The 21,332-nt window shown below is 43.2% G+C and overlaps 1 protein-coding gene and 1 long non-coding RNA gene across 4 annotated transcripts in view; one reads left to right on the top strand and one right to left on the bottom strand.

The window, feature by feature from the left end:
- The window catches only part of LOC138732941 (E3 ubiquitin-protein ligase RNF38-like), a 151,076-nt gene extending 135,049 nt beyond the window's left edge, over positions 1-16,027 (top strand). For all 3 annotated transcript variants that reach the window (XM_069879739.1, XM_069879740.1, XM_069879742.1), the window contains 6 exons: positions 1,375-1,536; positions 2,527-2,633; positions 4,733-4,817; positions 6,289-6,410; positions 7,503-7,602; positions 14,074-16,027. In XM_069879739.1, coding sequence (XP_069735840.1) covers positions 1,375-1,536; positions 2,527-2,633; positions 4,733-4,817; positions 6,289-6,410; positions 7,503-7,602; positions 14,074-14,136 — 639 coding nt within the window. In that variant the 3' untranslated portion in view covers positions 14,137-16,027. The remainder of the gene's footprint in view (positions 1-1,374; positions 1,537-2,526; positions 2,634-4,732; positions 4,818-6,288; positions 6,411-7,502; positions 7,603-14,073) is intronic.
- The window catches only part of LOC138732952 (uncharacterized), a 212,084-nt gene extending 190,999 nt beyond the window's left edge, over positions 1-21,085 (bottom strand). The window contains exons 1-2 of the long non-coding RNA XR_011339347.1: positions 21,006-21,085; positions 20,487-20,799 (exon numbers count right to left, since the gene is read on the bottom strand). This is a non-coding gene — a long non-coding RNA (uncharacterized lncRNA). The remainder of the gene's footprint in view (positions 1-20,486; positions 20,800-21,005) is intronic.
- Positions 21,086-21,332: the final 247 nt, after the last annotated feature.

Raw genomic sequence — 21,332 nt, 5'->3', positions numbered from 1 at the left:
CTTCCAAGGACGAAGACTGTCTCTTCCAGGTGATTGATAATGTTGTTAAATAGGATAGGTCCCTGTGGCATACCACTTGTTACCAGCATCTCGGTAGAGTATGACCCATTAACCATTATGATCTAAGCCTGATCATCCAAACATTTTTTTTTATCCATCTGGTTGTCCATCCACCCAGACTGTAACATCCAAACTTGGTTATAAGAATACTGTGGGAGATGATAGTGTCAAAAGCCTTGCTAAAGTTGAGGTAAATGACATCCACTGCTCTCCCCTCATCCACAAATCCAGTCACTTTATCATACTAGACAAGCTGGTTGATCTGGTATGATTTTCCCTTGGTATAGACATGTTGGCTGTTCCTTCTTCGATGTGCCCAGAAATACGTTCCAAGAGGACTCGCTTCATGATTTTCTCAGGGACCAAAGTAAGGTTGACTGGCCTGTTGTTTCCCACATTGTCCTTTTGGTCTTTTTTTTTCTTGACGAATGCAATGCTTGTCTTTCTCCAGTTGTCAGGGATCTCCCCCTGATCTCTACAACCTTTTAAAGATGACAGAGAGCAGCCTTGCAAGGACATCAGCCAGTTCCCTCAGAACCCTTGGATGTAGTTCATCTGGTCCCACGGACTTGATTGGGTCAAGTTCTCTCAAGTAATCAAATCCCTGACACAGTCCTCATCCACTGCTTGTAGTTCTTCTCCTCCAGATTTCTCTTCCTGCCCAAGTGGCACTAGAGGGGGGAGGAGTGGAAGGGTTATGGTCAGTATATAGCAGTCATTCTCTGCTGTACCTTCCTTTTCACACCTTTCTTCTGCTCCAGCATGGGTTCTCCGTGGGCTGTGGTCCTATGAGGAAAATCAGCTCTGGCATGGGTTCTCAATGGGCCACAGTTCCTTTGGGAAATATCAAGCTGTTCCAGAGTGGGTCCTCCATGGGCTGCAGGGAATATGTACTCTGGTGCCATGGAGCTCCTCCTCCTCCTTCCTCTGACCTTGGTGTTCTCTCTGCTGTTTCTCACTCTTTTTGTTCCCTCCTCCTCTTGCTGCCCAGCTTTTTTTTTTCCCTTTCTTAAATATGTTATCACAGAGACACCACCAACACTGCTGATTGGCTCAGCTGTGGCCAGCAGTGGGTCCATTGCCGAGCCAGCTGGAACCAGCTGTGTCTGGCACAAAGCAGGCCCTTACCTCTTCCTACATAGGCCACCCTTGCAGGCCCCTCCTCCTCAAAACCTTGCCACAGATACTCCGTACAACTCCATAAAATTTCCACAACTCCTCAGAACATATAATTGGAGCTGTGTGGTTTGGTATTAAAAAAAATTTAAAAAAAAATGTTTTCTATTAATACAACAAACCCTGTATTTCTTTTAGCCACTTCAAAGGATAGAGAATGAAGTAGAACTGCTCGGAGAACATCTTCCTATAGGAAGTTTTACCTACTCTCCATCAACTCATCCACCAACATTGACTTCCTCAGCTCCTATCCAGTTCTTAACCCATGATCCTTTACATCAAGAGGTTTCATTTGGAGTTGTAAGTATTGATGTTTGTACTACATCCTCATGCATGCTGAGTTCAAGTTCTTGATCTTACTTTAAGCTACAACCATTTTATTGAAAAATGGCAATTTTGCCACTGAATTTCATTACTGGCTGCAGCTGTGGAAAGTCAGGGTGGTTGCTTTTACAGTTAGACTTACTTCATATGGTCTGGAGGTTCAAACTTGGAAGAATGAATGCATGCTAACAAAATCTTTGAGCAATCGTTTTCCATAAAAGTAAATGTCTCAAGGTCTCTGAATATCATTTCAGTAGTAGCGTGTGAATTTTGGTTCTAAAAATCTGCTAATATTTCTTTCGCTATTGAGTACTTTTAGAAAACTACAATTTATGTCTAAGTTACAATTCTTTACCTGCTCCCATTTTAGTAGACAGAGCAAGACAATATAAACAGTCATACTGAGGACTATGTAAGTAAACTAAAGAGCTTTGCATGCAGATCAAGACAGGAAAACAGTCTATGGAAAGAATGTGTTGAAGCTGTAAACCTGAATGTCTCTTTAGGCACTATACCCGTATGCAGTTGAAAGGCTACAGCCCCTCCTCCCAAAAGTGTATGGAATTGAGCCCAACTCTGAATGTGACTTCTTTATTTATTAATTTTAAATCTTGCTCTTTATTTAAACCCGTGGATCAACCTGGCAGTGCTTTTGGTTTGCAGCATGTTCACCAGTTCAAGTCCTGCCTGTGCAAACTAGACCATATATAGGCTAAGCCTTTCAAAATGCTTATTAGCTAGCCTGCAAGGCTAGTATACTATCTTTCAGCATAGTATATTTATATATTACTGATGAGATTTGTTGATCATAACAATTGTTTGGAAAGGGTGGTATTTTTTGGCTTGGACAGGGCTAGTTGTTTTTGGATAATGCCTTATTTAAAACATATTTCAACATTCACTTTTCATTTATTTTCATTCTTAAATAAGACAAGAAAATATTAAAGTTTTTCTTCCTTTTTTCAGCCTTACCCACCTTTTATGCCTCGAAGACTCACAGGGCGCAGTAGATACAGATCACAGCAACCAATGCCACCACACTCGTACCATTCCAGCCTATTGCCATATGTGCTGTAAGTCCAAAGCACATCGTAGTCATAGACTTCTAAATCACTCCGTAAACTAGTTGATGCCCTCAGTGTTTTTTTGTTTTGTTTTGTTTTTTGTTGTTGTTTGGGCTTTACTGCAGGGTAAAGACAGTTCAGACAATCCCAAGGAAGAAGAAAACTTGTAGTTATATTTAAAGTTTCCAGTCTATTTGAACTGCATACATACCTGAGCAAGGAGAAAACAAATACAAGTGAAGAATTTGATGAGAATGTTGTTTTGGTATCTGCTGTATCTCTTCTTTCTTTTGAAATCTCTTTAATGATGCTCAATGAAGAAGGGTTACACTTGATTCTTGGATAATAGTTATGAGTTATACCCACGGTGACATCCTAAAGTCTACTTATGTAGGATAAAGATCTAACAGTCCTTACAAAATAACACCAAACCCAGGCAAATAAATTTACTCTTAATTATTGACTGAAACATAATGAGGGGAGCCTTCTGAGCATGGGTGTGTTTTTTTGGTGAGGGGGGGTTCTTTCTTCTGAACTGATAATCTGTTACAGCTCTGCACGTGATTAACCATTTCTGGAAGAGAATGGATTGGAGAAGTAACTTTAAGGGATTATCAATAACCATTTAAAGTAGATTCCATCTGCTATAGTTTAGATGTGTGACATGGAATTTATTGTTCATTGTAGGTTCTGTTTTTTAAATGAATACAAAAAACTTAGAAAATGAGGCTGTGTTTTAAAGGCGTTATTGGCAGCGAGATAAACTTTTTCATTTGTGGTTTTGCTACAATATCTATAGTTTTTGACTCCGCAGTTTGACTTGCATCAAAATTTGTCCCCCAGGGCTCAGTGCTGGGTCCAGTCATGTTCAATATCTTTATTAATGACCTGGATGAGGGGATTGAATGAACCCTCAGTAAGTTTGCAGATGACACTAAGCTGGGAGGAAGTCTCAATCTGCTGGAGAGTAGGGAGGCTCTACAGAGAGATCTGGACAGTCTTGATCAGTGGGCTGAGGGTCAACGGGATGAGGTTCACCAAGGCCAAGTGCGGAGTCCTGCACTTGGGACACAACAATCCCGTGCAGCGCTACAGGCTTGGGGAAGAGTGGTTGGAAAGCTGCCTGGCAGAGAAAGACCTGGGGGTGTTGATTGTCAGCAGCTGAATATGAGCCAGCAGTGGCCCAGGTGGCCAAGAAGGGAAATGGCCTCTTGGCTTGTATCAGAAACAGCATGGCCAGCAGGACCAGGGAAGTGATTGTGCCCCTATACTCATCATTGGTGAGGCCGCACCTCGAATCCTGTGTTCACTTTTGGGCCCCTCACTACAAGAAGGGCATTGAGGTCCTGGAGCGTCCCCAGAGAAGAGCAATGAAGGTGTGAAGGGTCTGGAACAAAAGTCTTATGAGGAGTGGCTGAGGGAACTGGGTTTATTTAGACTACAGAGGAGGAGGCTGAGGGGAGACCTTATCACTGTCTATAACTGCCTGAAAGGAGTTTGTAGATTGATGAGTGCTGGCCTCTTCTCCCAAGTAACAAGTTATAGGATGAGAGGGAATGGCTTCAAGTTGCACCAGAGGAGGTTTGAACTACATATTAGGAAAAATTTCTTCACCAAAAGGGTTATCAAGCACTGGCAGAGACTACCCAGGGAGGTGGTTGAGTCCCCATCCCTGGAAATATTTAAAAAACAGGTAGATGAAGTGCTTGGGGACATGATTTAGTAGTGGATGGGTACGGTTGGACTTGATGATCTCAAAGGTCTTTTCCAACCTGGCGATTCTGAGATTCTAAAATAGCACCAGTATAATTGATGCAGGCTATCAAGACAATAATTTCTGCAATAACACTAAGCCTTAATGTAAGAATGAGTTGTCATAGCAATATACATGAAATTTAAAAATGTGATACAGCGAGTATTAAGAAGTGGCACAATTGGCTTTCCATTAACTCTTTTAGTTTGTATTTTAATTTTTAATTTCAAATTTAATCTTTTTACTGGTTCTTGTTGATTTGAGAAGGATCAATAACAACTCTACTTCTGTCATATGCTTGCATGCTTTCCTACAGGAAGATGTTGAGTCTTACTGTTTTTTGTTCTTCTGTCAGATCAGTGCTTCCAGTGCCACCTGCAGTTGGACCAGCTTTCAGCTTTGAGTTGGACGTGGAAGATGGAGAGGTGGAAAACTATGAGGTTGGTGTTTGAAGTACAAATTCATGAGAAGAGGTTAACTCAATACATGAGCTTAAATTGTTTTGCTTTTCAAAGACAAAACCAGGATTAAATAATTGCAATGTTTATGAAGACAGAATCTAGAAACATTTTTTTCATACTAGTTTCTAACACTGGATGTCAGAAACATTCTTATTTTGTTTCTATTGCCTTTCTCCAGAATCTATCCTTTCAATTTAGCGATGGTTAAATTCTTCAACTTTCCATTCTAGATGTGACTCTTCTTTTTGCATTTTACTTGATTTGTAAATATCAAGCATAAATATCCTATTCTATTGAATATGCGATAACTTAGTGTTTTTTATGTGCCTTGCCAACTTTATAGTGTTTACATTATAGGATGAATTCAGGTAAATGTGATGTTGGCAAGAATCTCTTAATGTATATTTTCTCTTGACAATAAGAAGAGTGCAGCAAGTCTCATATTTTGAAATAAAATGTCAGTGGTGTCTTAGATATCTGAGGGCTGATCCCAACTCTTGTCCTTGCTGCTTCTCAGGCTGTTGGATTCCCATCAGATACTGTTCAGAAAACCTCAGCTGCCGCCTAACCCCCGTCATGTATTTATTTCTCCTTGCTTCTGCTCAGAGCTGTGTATTTATGCAGTTGCATAGCATTTACAGTGTAATGATAAGCTCTCCTACAATGCTTCTTGTGCTACTTAAAAGAAACATATTGTAGCTGACGTTGGGCTCCAGGTTTTGGGCTGTTTGACTAATAAGTTTCTGCATATTTCATCAAATCTCTTAACTTCTGTGCTTCAGTTCTCTGCCAAGTTGATATTGATGCTTTTCTGAAGGCTCTCATGAGGGAGCAGAAATTATTTACATGAAGATCACTTAGGTACAGTGTTCTACCTGTATGAATGAGTACAAATTTTAATCAGAAAGTGTGTCTCTTCAGTTTGATATCATGCCTTTGTTTCCAAAGGTTCAGCATAAAATCTCCATGTCTCAATTCAGCTAGCCCAAGAAGTGGAATGGGAGTCAAAAGTTGTCCCTTTATACTCTTGGATACATAGAGCTAGGCTCATTGCATATTCCTAGAAAGTAAGTTCGTCAACATTTTCTTTTGGTTACTCACACTACTGTGTGGGGGATGGGGGAAGGGGGTTCACTTCCAAAGCAAAATATATATCAAGCTGTGAATACAGCTGCAGGAGTGATTAACAGTTAGGTCATGGATATTTGGAAATCCCCAAAATACTCTCTTATGCAGTTCTGAAGGATTCATCAATGATCAGACTTTGAAAGACATCTTTCCATAGCACCTGCAGTTGTAGAGAGAAAGAAGCAAAACTAAACATGTTTTGATGGAGATATGGGTTGTGCTACCTGGTGGGATAGTGACATGGCAAAAGACATCACTTCTGGTAGAACTGGAGCTTGTTTGAGCAATGAATTTTAAAAAGTCCAAATTCCCTGTTTTGTAGGCACTGCTGAATTTGGCAGAACGTCTAGGAGAAGCGAAACCTCGAGGACTGACAAAGGCAGACATTGAACAGCTTCCATCTTACAAGTTCAATCCAAGCAATCATCAGTCAGAACAGACATCGTAAGTACATCTGTTTCAAATTTACATGCTTTACATGACTGCATTTCCATTCCTTCAGGCTGCAGCCTCAGCTAGGCAAACACTGTAACACAAGTGCTCTAAAAGCACTCAAATGAAAAAGATAAATTTTCTTAAACCTTTTTTCAAATCAGATACCATTCATCTTGGCTTTAAATTGCTGCATAGCCTCACTTCAATTAGACGTTCAAATGTAGTTATTTAGTATTTTTAAAAAGTTTTCCAAATTTTTGTTTGTCGTACTAGATATTAAATGACCATCATCAACTTGGATTTCAGCCTATATTGAAAAATTTTCCAGTTACTCAAATTTCAAGTGCTCCTGGAAGAGCTTTTGACAGTCTTTGAGGTTTAAAGTTATATGTTCTTATTTTTAAGACTAATTCTGTTTGCAAGATTCACTTAGAGAAATGAGCTATAGGTGGGAGACACTGAAAGTGATATACAGTGCTGTCAAATGTTTGAAATTGATCAGAAGAGTATTTTTCTCTGATCTACCACTAAGAGTAATCATCAGTGTTATTTTTAATGTAGTAGGGAATAAGAAAGAAAAAAGTACCAGAGAACCTAAGTTTATGATGACCCTAGGGAAAAAATGAGTTTATAAAACATGCAACAGAATATAGATGTAATTTAAGATTAAATTTTTCATAATAAAAATGTGTGTGATCTTTAATCAGTTATGGCTCTGAGAAATACTCAAAGCAAGTTTTCTGAGTTTTATTTTAATATAGCTAAAATTGAAATTAAAACTGAAAGAAATATACTATAGGTTTTGCACTACCTGTTTATACCAGCAGGCATGAACTCCAGTATTTTGAATTATGTTAATACAATCAATTTACTGCTTGGGCCAGTGAACTCCCATGGGTATGAGTTTGAGCCCTTGTCTGCTTTGGTATTTGAAATCATGGTGAACAAAACAAAAGCAATTCTCATCTTACACTGGTCTGCAGTGGTTCAAAAGAAAAAACCAAAACCCCTTTTGCAGACACACCTTATAACTTGTCTATAGAATATAAATTCTTGTTATTAAATGGGAATATTTATAGATATTTACTATCTTTTTTTTAGGTGTGTAGTGTGTATGTGTGACTTTGAGGCAAGACAGCTACTTAGAGTCTTACCCTGTAACCACAAGTTTCATGCCAAGTGTGTTGATAAATGGCTTAAGGTAAATAATATCTGTGTTGGATGCAATTTCTAATGTCCTAGTTTGAAGTTTTATTTTTTTCTTTAGTTTTCTACTGCATTTCATCTCTTGATTCTAATTTTTAATATTTAGGCTCTGAGGTAACAAAAAAGGCCACAAGCTACCTTTATCTTTTTCTTGTTGTCTCCTTACACTGTAGAAATATCCTTTTTTAGTGATTAACAGAAGATTAACAGGCTGAAAGCTTGTGGGTCAAAATTAAAGACAAAAGAACCAATGGGAACCTTGTGGTTGGTGTCTACTACAGGCCACCCGATCAAGGAGAGCCAACCAATGAAGTCTTCTTCCTCCGGCTACAGGAGCCTTCACGCTCGCAAGCTCTCATCCTATGCAGGGACTTCAACCACCCAGACATAGGCTGGAAAAGTAGCACGGAGAGCTGTAGGCAATCCAGGAGACTCCTGGAGTGCATTGAGGATAACTTCTTAGTCCAGCTGATAGAGACCCACACCCAAGGAGATGCAATACTGGACGTTATGGTCACCAATACAAGTAAACTCAACAGTGACATCAGGATTGGAAGCAGCCTGGGCTGCAGTAATCATGCACTGGTGGAGTTCAAGATCCAGAGGGATATGGGACAGGTGAGGAGTATAATCAGGACCCTAAATTTCAGGAAAGCAGACTTCCAGCTCTTCCAGGAGTTACTCAGTAGGACCCCTGGGACATGGTCCTCTGGGACAAGGGAGCATAACAGAGTTGGCAAATATTTAAGGATGCTTTCTGTAAAGCGTAAGAGCACTTAGTCTCCGGATGTAGAAAATCAGGCAGGAAAGGGAGGAGACCAGTGTGGTTGAGTTGAGACCTGCTGGTTAAACTAAGGAAGAAAAGGGAACTACACAGGCAGTGCAGGCAGGAACGGGTAACCTGGGGCATGTATAGGGACGCTGCCCAGTTGTGTAGGGAAGAAGTCAGGAAGGCCAAAGCGCAGCTGGAGCTGATTCCCCTGGCAAGGGAAGTAAAGACTAACAAGAAGCGCTTCTACCGGTATGTCAATCAAAAGAGGAAGGTCAAAGAGAACGTACCCCCACTCATGGTTGGGAATGGTGACCTCGTATCAACAGACGAGGAGAAGGCTGAGGTACTCAAAAACTTTCTTGCCTCAGTCTTCACTGATAACCGCTCTCCTCACCCTTCCTGGGTCATGGGACAGCAACATGGGGACCGGGGGGTAAACCACCTCCCATAGTAGAGGGGGATCAGGTTTGCGACCACCTGAGGAACCTGAACATATATAAGTTTATGGGACCTGATGAGATGCATCCCAGAGTCCTCAGGGAATTGGCAGATGTGGTTCCCAAGCCACTCTCCATGATATCTGAAAAGTCATGACAATCAGGAGAAGTCCCTGGTGACTGGAAGAAGGTTAACATATTTCCCATTTTTAAAAAGGGCATACAAGATGACCCTGAGAACGACCGACCTGTCAGCCTCACCTCTGTGCCTGTGGAGATCATGGAACAGATCCTCCTAGAAGCTATGCTAAAGCACATGGAGGACATGGAGGTGATTAATGGCAGCCAGCATGGCCTCACCAGGGGCAAATCCTGTCTGACCGACTTAGTAGCTTTCTTTGATGGGGTAACCACAGCACTGGACACGGGTAAACTGATGGACATGATCTACCTAGACTTCTGTAAAGCCTTTGACACGGTCCCCCACAACATCCTTCTCTCTAAACTGAAGAGATATGGATTCGATGGGTGGACCATTCAGTGCCTAAGAAACTGGTTGGAGGGTCGTATTCAGAGAGTAGTGGTCAATGGCTCAAAGTTCAGATGGAGATCCGTGACAAGTGGTGTCCCTCAGGGGTCCGTACTGGGACAGGTGCTGTTTAATATCTTCATCAATAATACAGACAGCAAGATTGAGTCTCAGTCAAGCAAGTCTGCAGATGACACCAAGCTGAGTGGTGCAGTTGCCACATCGGAAGGACGGGATGTCATCCAGAGGGACCTGGACAGGTTGGAGAAGGGGGCCTCTGAGAACCTCATGAGGTTCAACAAGGACAAGTACAAGGTCCTACACCTGGGTCGGGGCAATCCCCAATATCAGTACACGATGGGGGATGACGTGATTGAGAGCTGCCCTGCAGAGAATACTTTGGGGTGCTGGTCAGTCAGAAGCTCGACATGAGCTGGCAATGTGTGCTCACCGCCCAGAAGGCCAACCGCATCCTGGGCTGCATCAAAAGAAGCGTGGCCAGCAGGTCAAGGGAGGGGATTCTGCCCCTCTATTCCTCTCTTGTGAGACCTCACCTGGAGTACTGTGTCCAGTTCTGGAATCCTCAATGTAAGAAGGATATGGAAGTGTTGGAACGGGTCCAGAGGAGGGCTACAAAGATGATGCGAGGACTGGAGCACCTTCCCTATGAGGACAGGCTGAGAGAGTTGGGCTTGTTCAGCCTGGAGAAGAGGAAGCTCCAAGGAGACCTTATAGCAACTTTCCAGAAAGCTGGGGAGGGACTGTTCACAAAGGCAATGAGTATAAGCTGGAGAAGGGCAGATTTAGACTAGACGTAAGGAGCAATTTCTTCACTATGAGAGTGCTGAGGCACTGGAACAGGTTGCCCAGGGGAGTTGTGGATGTCCCATCCCTGGAGGTTTTCAAGGCCAGGTTGGATGGGACCTTGGGCAGCCTGTTCTAGTGGGAGGTGTCCTTGCCCATGGCAGGGGAATTGGAACTAGATGAACTTTAAGGTCCCTTGCAACCCAAACTATTCTATGATTCTATTATTCTAAGATCAGGTGCGAGACCATCTAACAAACCTGAAGGTGCACAAGTCCATGGGACCTGATGAAATGCATCTATGGGTCCTGAGGTAAATGGTGGATGACGTTTCTAATCCCCTATCCATCGTATTTGAGAAGACATGGCAGTCTGGTGAAGTCCCCTCTGACTGGAAAAAGGGAAACACCCGTTTTTAAAATGGGAAAAAAAATAAGACCCCGGGAACTCCAGGTTGGTCAGTCTCACCTCTGTGCCCAGCAAGATCATGGAGAAGATCCTCTGGAAACTCTGCTGAGGCTCATGGAAAACAAGGAGGTGATTTGGGTCAGCCAACATGGCTTCACTAAGGGCAAATCTTGCCTGAACAAATTTGGTGGCGTTCTGTGATGGGGCTACAGTGTTGGTTGGTAAGGAAAGAGTAACTGACATCATCTACCTGGACTTGTGCAAAGCATTCGACACTGTCCTGCACAACATTCTGGTCTCTAAATTGGAGAGACGTGGATTTGATGGATGGACCACTTGATGGATAAGGAGTTGGCTGGGTGGTCGCACTCAAAGATTTGTGGTCAACGGCTCAACGTCCAAGGGTAGACTGGTGACAAGGGGGCCAGTATTGGGACTGGTCTTGTTTAACATCATTGTTGGAGACATGGACAGTGGGATTGATGGCATCCTCAGCAATTTTGCCAGCTAAAACATACTGTGTGGCATGATCAACACGCTGGAGGGAAGGGATGCCACCCAGAGGGACCTGGACAGGCTTGAGAGATGAGCCTGTGTGAACCTCAGGAAGTTCAACAAGGCCAAGTGCAAGGTCCTGCACCCAGGTCAGGGCAATCCCAAGCACAACTACAGGCTGGGTGGAGAATGGATTGAGAGTAGCGCTGAAGAGAAGGACTTAGGGGTGCTGGTGGATGAGAAGCTCAACATGAACCAGCAATGTGTGCTTGCAACCCAGAAAGGCAACCGTATCCTGGGCTGCATCAGAAGTGTGAGCAGCAGGGTGATGGAGGTGATTCTGTCCCTCTACTCTGCTCTCATGAGGCCTCAACTGGAGCCCTGTGTCCAGTTCTGGAGTCCTCAGCACAGGAAGGACTCTGTTAGAGTGAGTCCAGAGGAGGCCATGGAAATGATTCAAGGGCTGGAGCACCTCCCATATGAGGACAGGCTGAGATAGTTGGGGTTGTTCAGCCTGGAGAAGAGAAGGTTCTGGGGAGACCTTAGAGCAGCCTTCCAATACTTAAAGGGGGCTCCAGGAAAGCTGGGGAGGGGCTCTTGATCAGGGAGTACAGGGATAGGACAAGGGGTAATGGTTTTAAGCTGAAAGGGAGGAGATTGAGATTAGATTTTAGGAGGATATGTTTTCCTGTGAGGGTGGTGAGGCACTGGCCCAGGTTACCCAGAGAAGTCATGGATGCTCCATACCTGATGGTGTTAAAGACTAGGTTGGATGGGGCTTTGAGGAACTTGATCTAGTGGGAGGTGTCCCTGCCCATGGCAGGGGGGTTGGAACTGGATGAACTTTAAGGTCCCTTGCAACCCAAACTATTCTATCATTCCACGATCCTTTTCTTCTAAATACGGTTCACTTCAGATAGAAAAAAATCAAAGTAATGTTCCTTATGGTAATCTCAGTTCATTGTGCAGCTCTTACATTACAGAAAGTTAACTTGTCTGAAGGAATACCAAGTTAGGAGAGGATACACATTGCAACCTATGATGCATTATGGGCACCTAGTTCATGTTTACAGCAGTTATGTGAAGATGCAAAGGGGAATTAATTTCATGAAATACATAAGAACAAATAGTCGAACAGGGGTTCAGAGATGATTTGCAGCCTTTGTCCTGGATATTTTCAGGACCTAATGGGAGAAAGCTCTGAGGAGCCTGGTCTGACCTTACAGCTGACCATGCAGGAAGATGGCCTAGAGACCTCCTGAGGATCATTCTAACATGAATTATTTTGTGAATCAGCGTATTCTCAACAAGTTTTCCATTGCAAGGCTAAAGTTAAAAATTTTATGCATGTACAGCTTTAGAGTTTTTTAGTCAGAGTGTGTTGTGTCTGTTACTAAAACACCTTCTCTTCCCCCTGTCCTGCTCCTACTCATCTTTCAAGCTTTGGCCACGATAGACTTCTGTTGGGATAATGGGGTAGTAAGAGCTTAAAAAGCTTTAATTCATGACAAAGAGCTAGTAAGACTAATATAGGACACTATTTTCCACCTGTACTCAGTGCTTATGAGGCCACACCTTGAATCCTATGTTCAGTTTTGGGCCCCTCACTACAAGAAAGACGTTTAGGGGCTGGAGCGTGTACAGAGAAGGACAGTCATAGAATCATAGAATCATAGACTAACCAGGCTGGAAGAGACCCATTGGATCATCGAGACCAACCATTCCTATCAAACACTAAACCATGTCCCTTAGCACCTCGTCTACCCGTGCCTTAAACACCTCCAGGGAAGGTGACTCAACCACCAACCTGGGCAGACTGTTCTAGTGCCCAATGACCCTTTCTGTGAAGAATTTTTTCCTAACGTCCAGCCTAAACCTCCCCTGGCAGAGCTTGAGGCCATTCCCTCTTGTCCTGTCCCCTGTCACTTGGGAGAAGAGGCCAGCACCCTCCTCTACACAACCTCCTTTCAGGGAGTTGTAGAGAGCAATGAGGTCTCCCCTCAGCCTCCTCTTCTCCAGGCTAAACAACCCCAGCTCTCTCAGCCGCTCCTCGTAAGACTTGTTCTCCAGCCCCTTCACAGGCTTTGTTGCTCTTCTCTGGACTCGTTCCAGAGCCTCAACATCCTTCTTGTGGTGAGGGGCCCAGAAATGAACACAGGATTCGAGGAGCGGTCTCACCAGTGCCGAGTATAGAGGGTGAATAACCTCCCTGGACCTGCTGGTCACACCGTTTCTGATACAAGCCAAGACGCCATTGGCCTTCTTGGCCACCTGGGCACACTGCTGGCTCATGTTCAGTCGGCTGTCAACCAATGAAGCTGGTGAAGGGGCTGGAGAACAAGTGTTATGAGGAGTAGCTGAGGGAACTGTGATGGTTTAGCCTGGAGAAAAGGAGGTTCAGGGAAGACCCTATTGCTCTTTTCAACTACCTGAAAGGAGGTCGTAGTGAGGCAGATGTCAGTCTCTTCTCCCAAGTAACAAGTGATAGGACGAAAGGAAATGGCCTCAAGTTGCGCATGGGGAGGTTTAGATTGTATATTAGAAAAAAATTACTTCACCAAAAGGCTTTTCAAGCATTGGAAGAGGCTGCCCAGGGAAGTGATTGAGTCACCATCCCTGGAGGTATTTCAAAGATGGGTAGATGTGGTGCTTAGGGACATAGTTTAGTGGCAGACTTGGCAGTGTTAGGTTTACAGTTGGACTTGATGGTCTTAAAGGTCTTTTCCAACTTAAATGATTTCGTGATTCTATGACCTCTGTCACTTCTCTAGTGATGGTGGGTTTCTCTGCCCGTTGTGTTTGGGTTTTTTTGAGTTTACAAAACTTTTTGTCTTTTTTGCATATTCTAAAGTAGCAGAAAATGGGTGCAAGCTGGATTTATCTTTTTTTTCTCTTGTTCCTTTTGGGTTCTCTTGAATACTATAAGTGGTAATTTCACTTTGTTTCTGAGTTGCAGACACTGTTACCTTAATGACTGTATTTGTCTGTGCATTAAAATTTCTTTTATTTCTGGTTTTACAGGCAAATCGTACCTGCCCGATTTGCAGAGCTGATGCTTCAGAAGTGCATCGTGATTCAGAATGACTAATATAAGAGCACAAATCTGGTTTGGGTTGTCCTGGTCACATGTATATATGAACTATCCGTTGAACTTACCCACATGGCTTCCAGCATTACCTTTAAAAAAAAGGGTCAATGGACATTTCTTTGCACTATGCGACTTAATCAATTATAAAGCTTATAATTAGTCTTCACAATTGTGGGATTGCTATACAAACTGTGTGATTGGAATTCCAACGATGTTTTTTAGCTTAATTTTGTGTGTGTACTAACTTTTCCTGGGTTTTGTGTGATCATTCCGAGCGTTGCTGCGAGATTACACTGGACATGATCTTTTAGCATGTGCTTTTATAAAAAGTAGTAGCTCCAAACAACATAGCAATCTGCCTTCAGATACTGTCAGTGGACATGAATGGGGGAAGGGTTGAAAGTATGTGAAGTGCACTTGTGACTGGGTGTGTACATTTGTTTAAGAACATATATGAGGTCCAACATAAAAAAAACCCAAGACTGTGCCTGTAATTCTTTTTATTCAACAAATTAAGAAAATCAACTACTGTCACCTTCAAAATAGTTCCTTGAGTTGACCCACACAGCATATGATGCTGCCAACACCCAAAGCAATTCCACAGATCATTTTCTGAAAGGTTGTTGAGGAGCTCCGTTGTTTTTGCTTTCACATCTTCTACTGATAAACAAATGGGTTCCTTTGAGCACCAACTTGATCTTTGGGATCTCTTCACCATAAGCTTCAGTCAATAACTGAAAAATTTCCATCACAGAATTCTTCAGTTTCTCAATAAACTTGATGTCCACTCTTGCACACCAACATTTTCCAACCAAGGGTAAGAAAACGTTTCTACTTGAACACTCATCTGTTTGTACCGATTGAAGTGATTGAGTTGAGCCTTGTCTCACTGTGACAGGTTAGAACACCTTCTAGAACCAGTTCTTTGTCTCTCCCCTCCCACTCTTGGTTCCCGAGCTATAGGGTTGGTCTCATTTTTTTTGTGTGTGTCAGACCTTGTATACCAGCATGTAATAAAAATGTATGTATGTAGTATTAATTATGCTGCAATGTATAATCTCATGTTATTTAAACAGTACTAGTACTGTATACTGGTTTCTTTCCTTGTGTTTGGAGTCACACACTGAATGCAGAGGCTGCTGCAACGACAGATATCTATTTCCTCCCCAATATACTTAATGGTATAAAAAGACTTTTTTTACTTGCTATTTAAACAGATGCTATGCTTCCCCTTTATTGGAGTCTTTTAAGTGTACCTCTAAAATGTGTGTTCATTACTCAGTATGTGAGCAACCTTGGGTTTTTACAGATGATAGGAAATCCAAATTTCAGTACGACAGGTTTACTGCTTATTTTATCAATATAAAGTTGCAATACTGTGTTATTCAGTTAACAATATTAACACTTCCAATTGGTGAATTGAATGTTGAAGCTTTTCTGTTCTCCTTCACAGTTCTTTTATCCGGGTTTCATTTATGTTCAGTTGATTTCAGATTAGACTTGAGGTTTTGAGATACTGTACTTTGTGTTCCACCTCCGAAAAGAAGCTGAAAAGGTGCCAAGTCTTGTGCAAAGTTTCTTCTCTTTGACCATTATACTTGCTAAGTATGCACTCCTTTTGTATATAAACATTGACTTTAATCACTTATGTTCTTTGTTTACAAGAGAGTTTGCATACAATTAAAATAGCTTGCAAGAGGATATGATTTTATTCCCATGACTAAGTGAACAAAATAAAATTTTTAACGTTTTTTCAGAGAAGTAGAACTTTCAATTTTTGTGCTTCAAAAAATGGTTGTTGTTGGTCATTCACTGCTAGAATATGGTCTTACTAAGGTGCTGCTTCTTAGCCTTCTGTATTTTCTGACAGGCTGAAAAAAAATATGCTATTTCTTTTTCTATCAGGTCTCCAGAATGTTCCACACTATACAGAACAAATAGTGCTGTGAAATGGGAGGCAACTTTCATTTGACTGCCTTTCAAATAATATTTTTATTTCAAATAATATTTTTAATTGTGTAGTTTTGGCATCAAAATGTTTTCTCCTAAATTTAGTGTCAATACCTTGGTTATAATAGTACAAGTGATACAACTAACAATAATGTTATTACTTGATGCCAGTCTGAGCTTTGTTTGCTCTTTGTCATTTCTAATATTTTTGTATGCTGCTATGCTTGAGTATCAGTTATATTTTCAGACAATGTTACGTTCTTTATGGTGCTGGCCCTTCTTTGAAGGTTCTACAAACCTACAAAAAAGTTACATCTATTTTTTACATGTTTCAGATGTCCTTGTCTTTTAGCTACACAAATAGTATTCAAAACTTTAGTCTGTCCATACTTGTCATTCATTAAGAATGCTAAATAAAAATATAATTATATCAGCTACAAAAAATTAAAAATTCTCCTCACCCCCAGGCCCTAAAGAATGGACTCTTCACAATAACATCGAAAAAGTTAAATCATTTACAGCAAACTTAAATTTTTTAGCAAATGAAATCATGTGGTTATTTTAAAAAGCATGTGCTCTACATGTCTTATAATACCTAAAGTCTCTAATATATCAGGAAAAAATCCAACTCTAGGTGTACAGATTTAACCATAACAAACGCTACTACACTCAGTATTCACTTTATTTGAAGTGTGGAAAGAAGATACTTGTTCTAAGCTAGCCAATGGAAAAGTATTCTTCATTCTGTAAATGGAGAAATCTTACAGAATCACAGAAACACTAGGTTGGAAAAGATCCACAGGATCATCAAGTCCAACCATTCCTATCAACCACTAAACCATGCCCCTCAGCACCTCATCCACCTGTCTTTCAAATACCTCCAGGGATGGTGACTCAATGACACTTTCTGTGAAAAAATTTTTCTGGTGTTCAGCTTGAACCTCCCCTGGTGGAGCTTGAGGCCAATCCCTCTTGTCCTGTCCCCTGTCACTTGGGAGAAGAGGCCAGCACCCTCCTCTCCACAACCTCCTTTCAGGGAGTTGTAGAGAGCAATAAGGTCTCCCCTCAGGCTCCTCTTCTCCAGGCTAAACAACCCCAGGGCCCTCAGCCGCTCCTCATAAGACTTGTTCTCCAGCCCCCTCAGCAGCCTTGTTGCTCTTCTCTGGATACGCTCCAGAGCCTCAACATCCTTCTTGTGGTGAGGGGCCCAGAACTGAACACAGTATTCGAGGTGCGAGTTTAGGCTGTACATTAGGAAAAAAATTTTCACAGAAAGGGTCATTGGGCACTGGAACAGGCTGCCCAGGGAGGTGGTTGATTCACCTTCCCCGGAGGTGTTTAAGGCACGGGTGGACGAGGTGCTAAGGGGCATGGTTTAGTGTTTGATAGGAATGGTTGGACTCGATGATCCGGTGGGTCTCTTCCAACCTGGTGATTCTATGATTCTAAGTACAGGGGCAGAATAACCTCCCTGGACCTGCTGGTCACGCCGTTTCTGATACAAGCCAAGATGCCATTGGCCTTCTTGGCCACCTGGGCACACTGCTGGCTCATGTTCAGTCGCTGTCAACCAACACCCCCAGGTCCCTCTCCTCCAGGCAGCTTTCCAGCCAGACTTCTCCTAGTCTGTAGCACTGCATAGGGTTGTTGTGCCCCAAGTGCAGGACCCGGCATTTGGCCTTGTTAAACCTCATGGCATTGGACTCAGCCCAGGGGTCCAGCCTGTTCGGATCCCTTTGGAGCCTCCCTACCCTCCAGCAGATACACGCTTCCACCCAGCTTATTGTCGTCTGCAAACTTGCTAAGGGTGCACTCAATGCCTTCATCCAGGTCATTGATAAAAGACATTGAACAGGGCTGGACCCAGCACTGAGCCCTGGGGGACACCGCTTGTAACTGGCCTCCAGCTGGAGTTAACTCCATTTAACACCACTCTCTGGGCCTGACCATCCAACCAGTTTTCCACCCAGGAGAGTGTGCGCCTGTCCAGGCCAGAGGCTGACAGTTTCCTAAGCAGAATGCTGTGAGAAACTGTGTCAAAGGCTTTACTGAAGTCCAAGAAGACCACATCCACAGTCTTTCCCTCATCCAGTAGGCGGGTCACTTTATCATAGACGGCAATCAGGTTAGTAAATGTGTAATTGGTGTATAATGTCCTGGGTTTTGCTAGTAAAACACTGTGAAGCAGCTGAAGACTTAGGAGATGGAATATCTAATTTAGTAAAATACAGAATTATTGTTGCACTCCTGTGACTGATCTCTTCTAGAATGTTACTTCTGTTTGCATGGGACTCTTGAACATGTGTGCAGACTTGCTTCCTGTGGTTAGTGTGTATAAACAGCATATTTGCATGTGTTCTCAATCAGATCAGACCAGCTACAACAAAGTCTTCTCTATTGTGGTTATCAAAGAAAAGAGGAAGGGGATTTATGCTCAGCTATTAACTGCCACGTGCTGTGCACATTTCATAGAATCATAGAATAACCAGGTTGGAAAAGACCCACTGGATCATCGAGTCCAACCATTCCTATCAATCACTAAACCATGCCCCTCTGCCAAGTACACATTTGTGTCTAATTTCACAGTTTCTTGTGGTGCCTGATGGTACCAGAATCCAGGAATACACTTAAATAAATGTTCATTGCCTTCCTGCCATACTTACTCAACACAAGCGGGGGAGGTGGTAATGGCTTATCATATTGGCACACCTGTTGAGGGTTTGGGTTATTTTAGTGGTATGGGGTTTTTCTCTTTTAGCAAGAGCTCTCAACATAAGTGACCTGAGAGAGAGAGGCTTAAAGGCTTACAGACATCTCCAAGGTCTCATTTTATCATTTTCTTTCAAAAACTCTTACAGTGCAAAGTAAACCTTTTTTGGTTTACTTTTGAAAAAACATTTTAACTGAATTATATTTGGACTCCTATAAATGAGCTATGTTGATTTGAGGGAGGGGGTCCTTTCCTTTGGTACATTGTTACATCACTTTGCTATTTGCTTGGTTTGTTAAGCACCTTCACCAGCTTCGTTGCTCTTCTCTGGACACACTCCAGAGCCTCAACATTCTTCTTGTGGTGAGGGGCCCAGAACTCAACACAGGATTCAAGGAGAGATCTCACCTGTGTCGAGTACAGAGAGACAATAACCTCCCTGGACCTGCTGGTCACGTAGTTTCTGATACAAGCCAAGATGCCATTGGCCTTCTTGGCCACCTGGGCACACTGCTGGCTCATGTTCAGTCTGCTGTCAACCAACATCCCCAGGTCTTTCTCCTCCAGGCAGCTTTCCAGCCAGACTTCTAGTCTGTAGCACTGCACAGGGTTGTTGTGCCCCAAGTGCAGAACCTGGCATTTGGCTTTGTTAAACCTCATGCCATTGGACTCTGCCCAGTGGTCCAACCTGTTCAGATACCTTTGCAGAGCCTGCCTGCCCTCCAGCAGATCCACGCTTCCACCCAGCTTAGTATCATCTGCAAACTTGCCAAGGGTGCACTCAATGCCTTCATCCAGGTCATTGATAAAGACATTGAACAGGGCTGGACCCAGCACTGGGCCCTGGGGAACCCCACTTGTCACTGGCCTCCAGGTGGAGTTAATGCCATTTCCCACCACTCTCTGGGCCCGACCATCCAACCAGTTTTCCACCCAGGAGAGTGTGCGCCTGTCCAGGCCAGAGGCTGACAGTTTCCCAAGCAGAATGCTGTGAGAAACTGTGTCATAGGCTTTACTGAAGTCCAGGAAGACCACATCCACAGCCTTTCCCTCATCCAGTAGGCGAGTCACTTGGTCATAGAAGGCGATCAGATTTGTTTGGCGAGACCTGCCTCTTGTGAACCCCTGTTGACTGGGCCTGATCAGCTGGTTCTCTTGCATGTGCTTCATGATAGCACTCAAGATCACCTGTTCCATGACTTTCCCTGGCACTGAGGTCAGACTGACAGGCCTGGAGTTCCCTGGATCCTCCCTGCGACCCTTCTTGTAGATGGGCACAACATCAGCCAGCCTCCAGTCCAGTGGAACTTCCCCAGGCAGCCAGGACTGCTAGAAGATGATGGAAAGGGGTTTGGCAAGTACATCCGCCAGCTCCTTTAATACCCTTGGGTGGATCCCATCTGGCCCCATGGACTTGTGGGTGTCTAGCTGGGCAAACAAGTCTCTAACCACCTCCTCTTGGATCATGGGAGCCTCATTCTGCTCCTCTAACTCCTGTGTGTGTACACATAGAGAACAACTTTCTTTACAATTAAAGACTGAGGCAAAGAAGGCATTGAGTACCTCAGCCTTGTCCTCACCCCCTGTCACTGTTGTTCCTTCTGCATCCAATAGGGACTGTATATTTTCCCTAGTCCTTCTTTTATTGCTAATATGTTTATAGAAAATTTTTTTATTATCTTTCACAGACTTAGCCAATCTGATTTCTAGTTGGGCCTTAGCCCTCCTGATTTTTTCCCTGCACGATCTCACTTCCCTCCTGTAGTCCACCCAAGACGCCTGTCCCTTCTTCCAAAGCTCATAGACATTTCTCTTCTTTTTTATATCTCTCAAGATCTCCCTATTCAACCAAGCTGGTTTTTTCCCCTGCTGGCTCTTTATCCGGAACATGGGGATGGCTTTCTCCTGAGCTGGTAGGATTTACTTTTTGAAGAGCACCCAGCCCTCGTGGGCTCCCTTGCCCTTAAGGACTGTCTCCCAAGGGACTTTGCCAACCAGCCTTCTGAACAGTCCAAAGTCTGCCCTCTGGAAGTTTAGTGCTACTGTCCTGCTAACCACCCTCTTCTCCTCACCTAGAACTGAAAACCCTATCGTCTTGTGATCACTTTGTCCCAGGCGTCCACCTACCACCACATCCCCCACAAGGCCTTCTCTGTTGATGAAGAGCAGGTTCAGGAGGGCACCTTCCCTTGTCAGTTCGCTCACCAGTTGTGTGAGGAAGTTGTCTTCCACGCACTCCAGGAACCTCCTGGACTGCTTCCTTTCTGCTGTATTGTACTTCCAGCAGATATCTGGAAGATTGAAGTCTCCCACGAGAATAAGAGGCATCGATCTAGAGACTATCCCCAGTTGTTTATAGAACCCGCCTGAAGAGTTTATACCCCACCATAGCTGCGCTCCAGTTGTACGAGTCATCCCACCACGTTTCCATGATGGCAACAATTCCACTTGTTACTGACTCCCAGGTAGAATATGACCTATTGACAGCTATCCTTTGAGCATGACCAGCTGACCTGTTTTATTTTAAACATC

This window comes from Phaenicophaeus curvirostris, chromosome W, assembly GCF_032191515.1.
Source record: "Phaenicophaeus curvirostris isolate KB17595 chromosome W, BPBGC_Pcur_1.0, whole genome shotgun sequence".
Classification (NCBI taxonomy): Eukaryota; Metazoa; Chordata; class Aves; order Cuculiformes; family Cuculidae; genus Phaenicophaeus; species Phaenicophaeus curvirostris.
The sequence above is the reverse complement of the archived record's forward strand: the minus strand, read 5'-3'. Positions and strand labels throughout refer to the sequence as shown.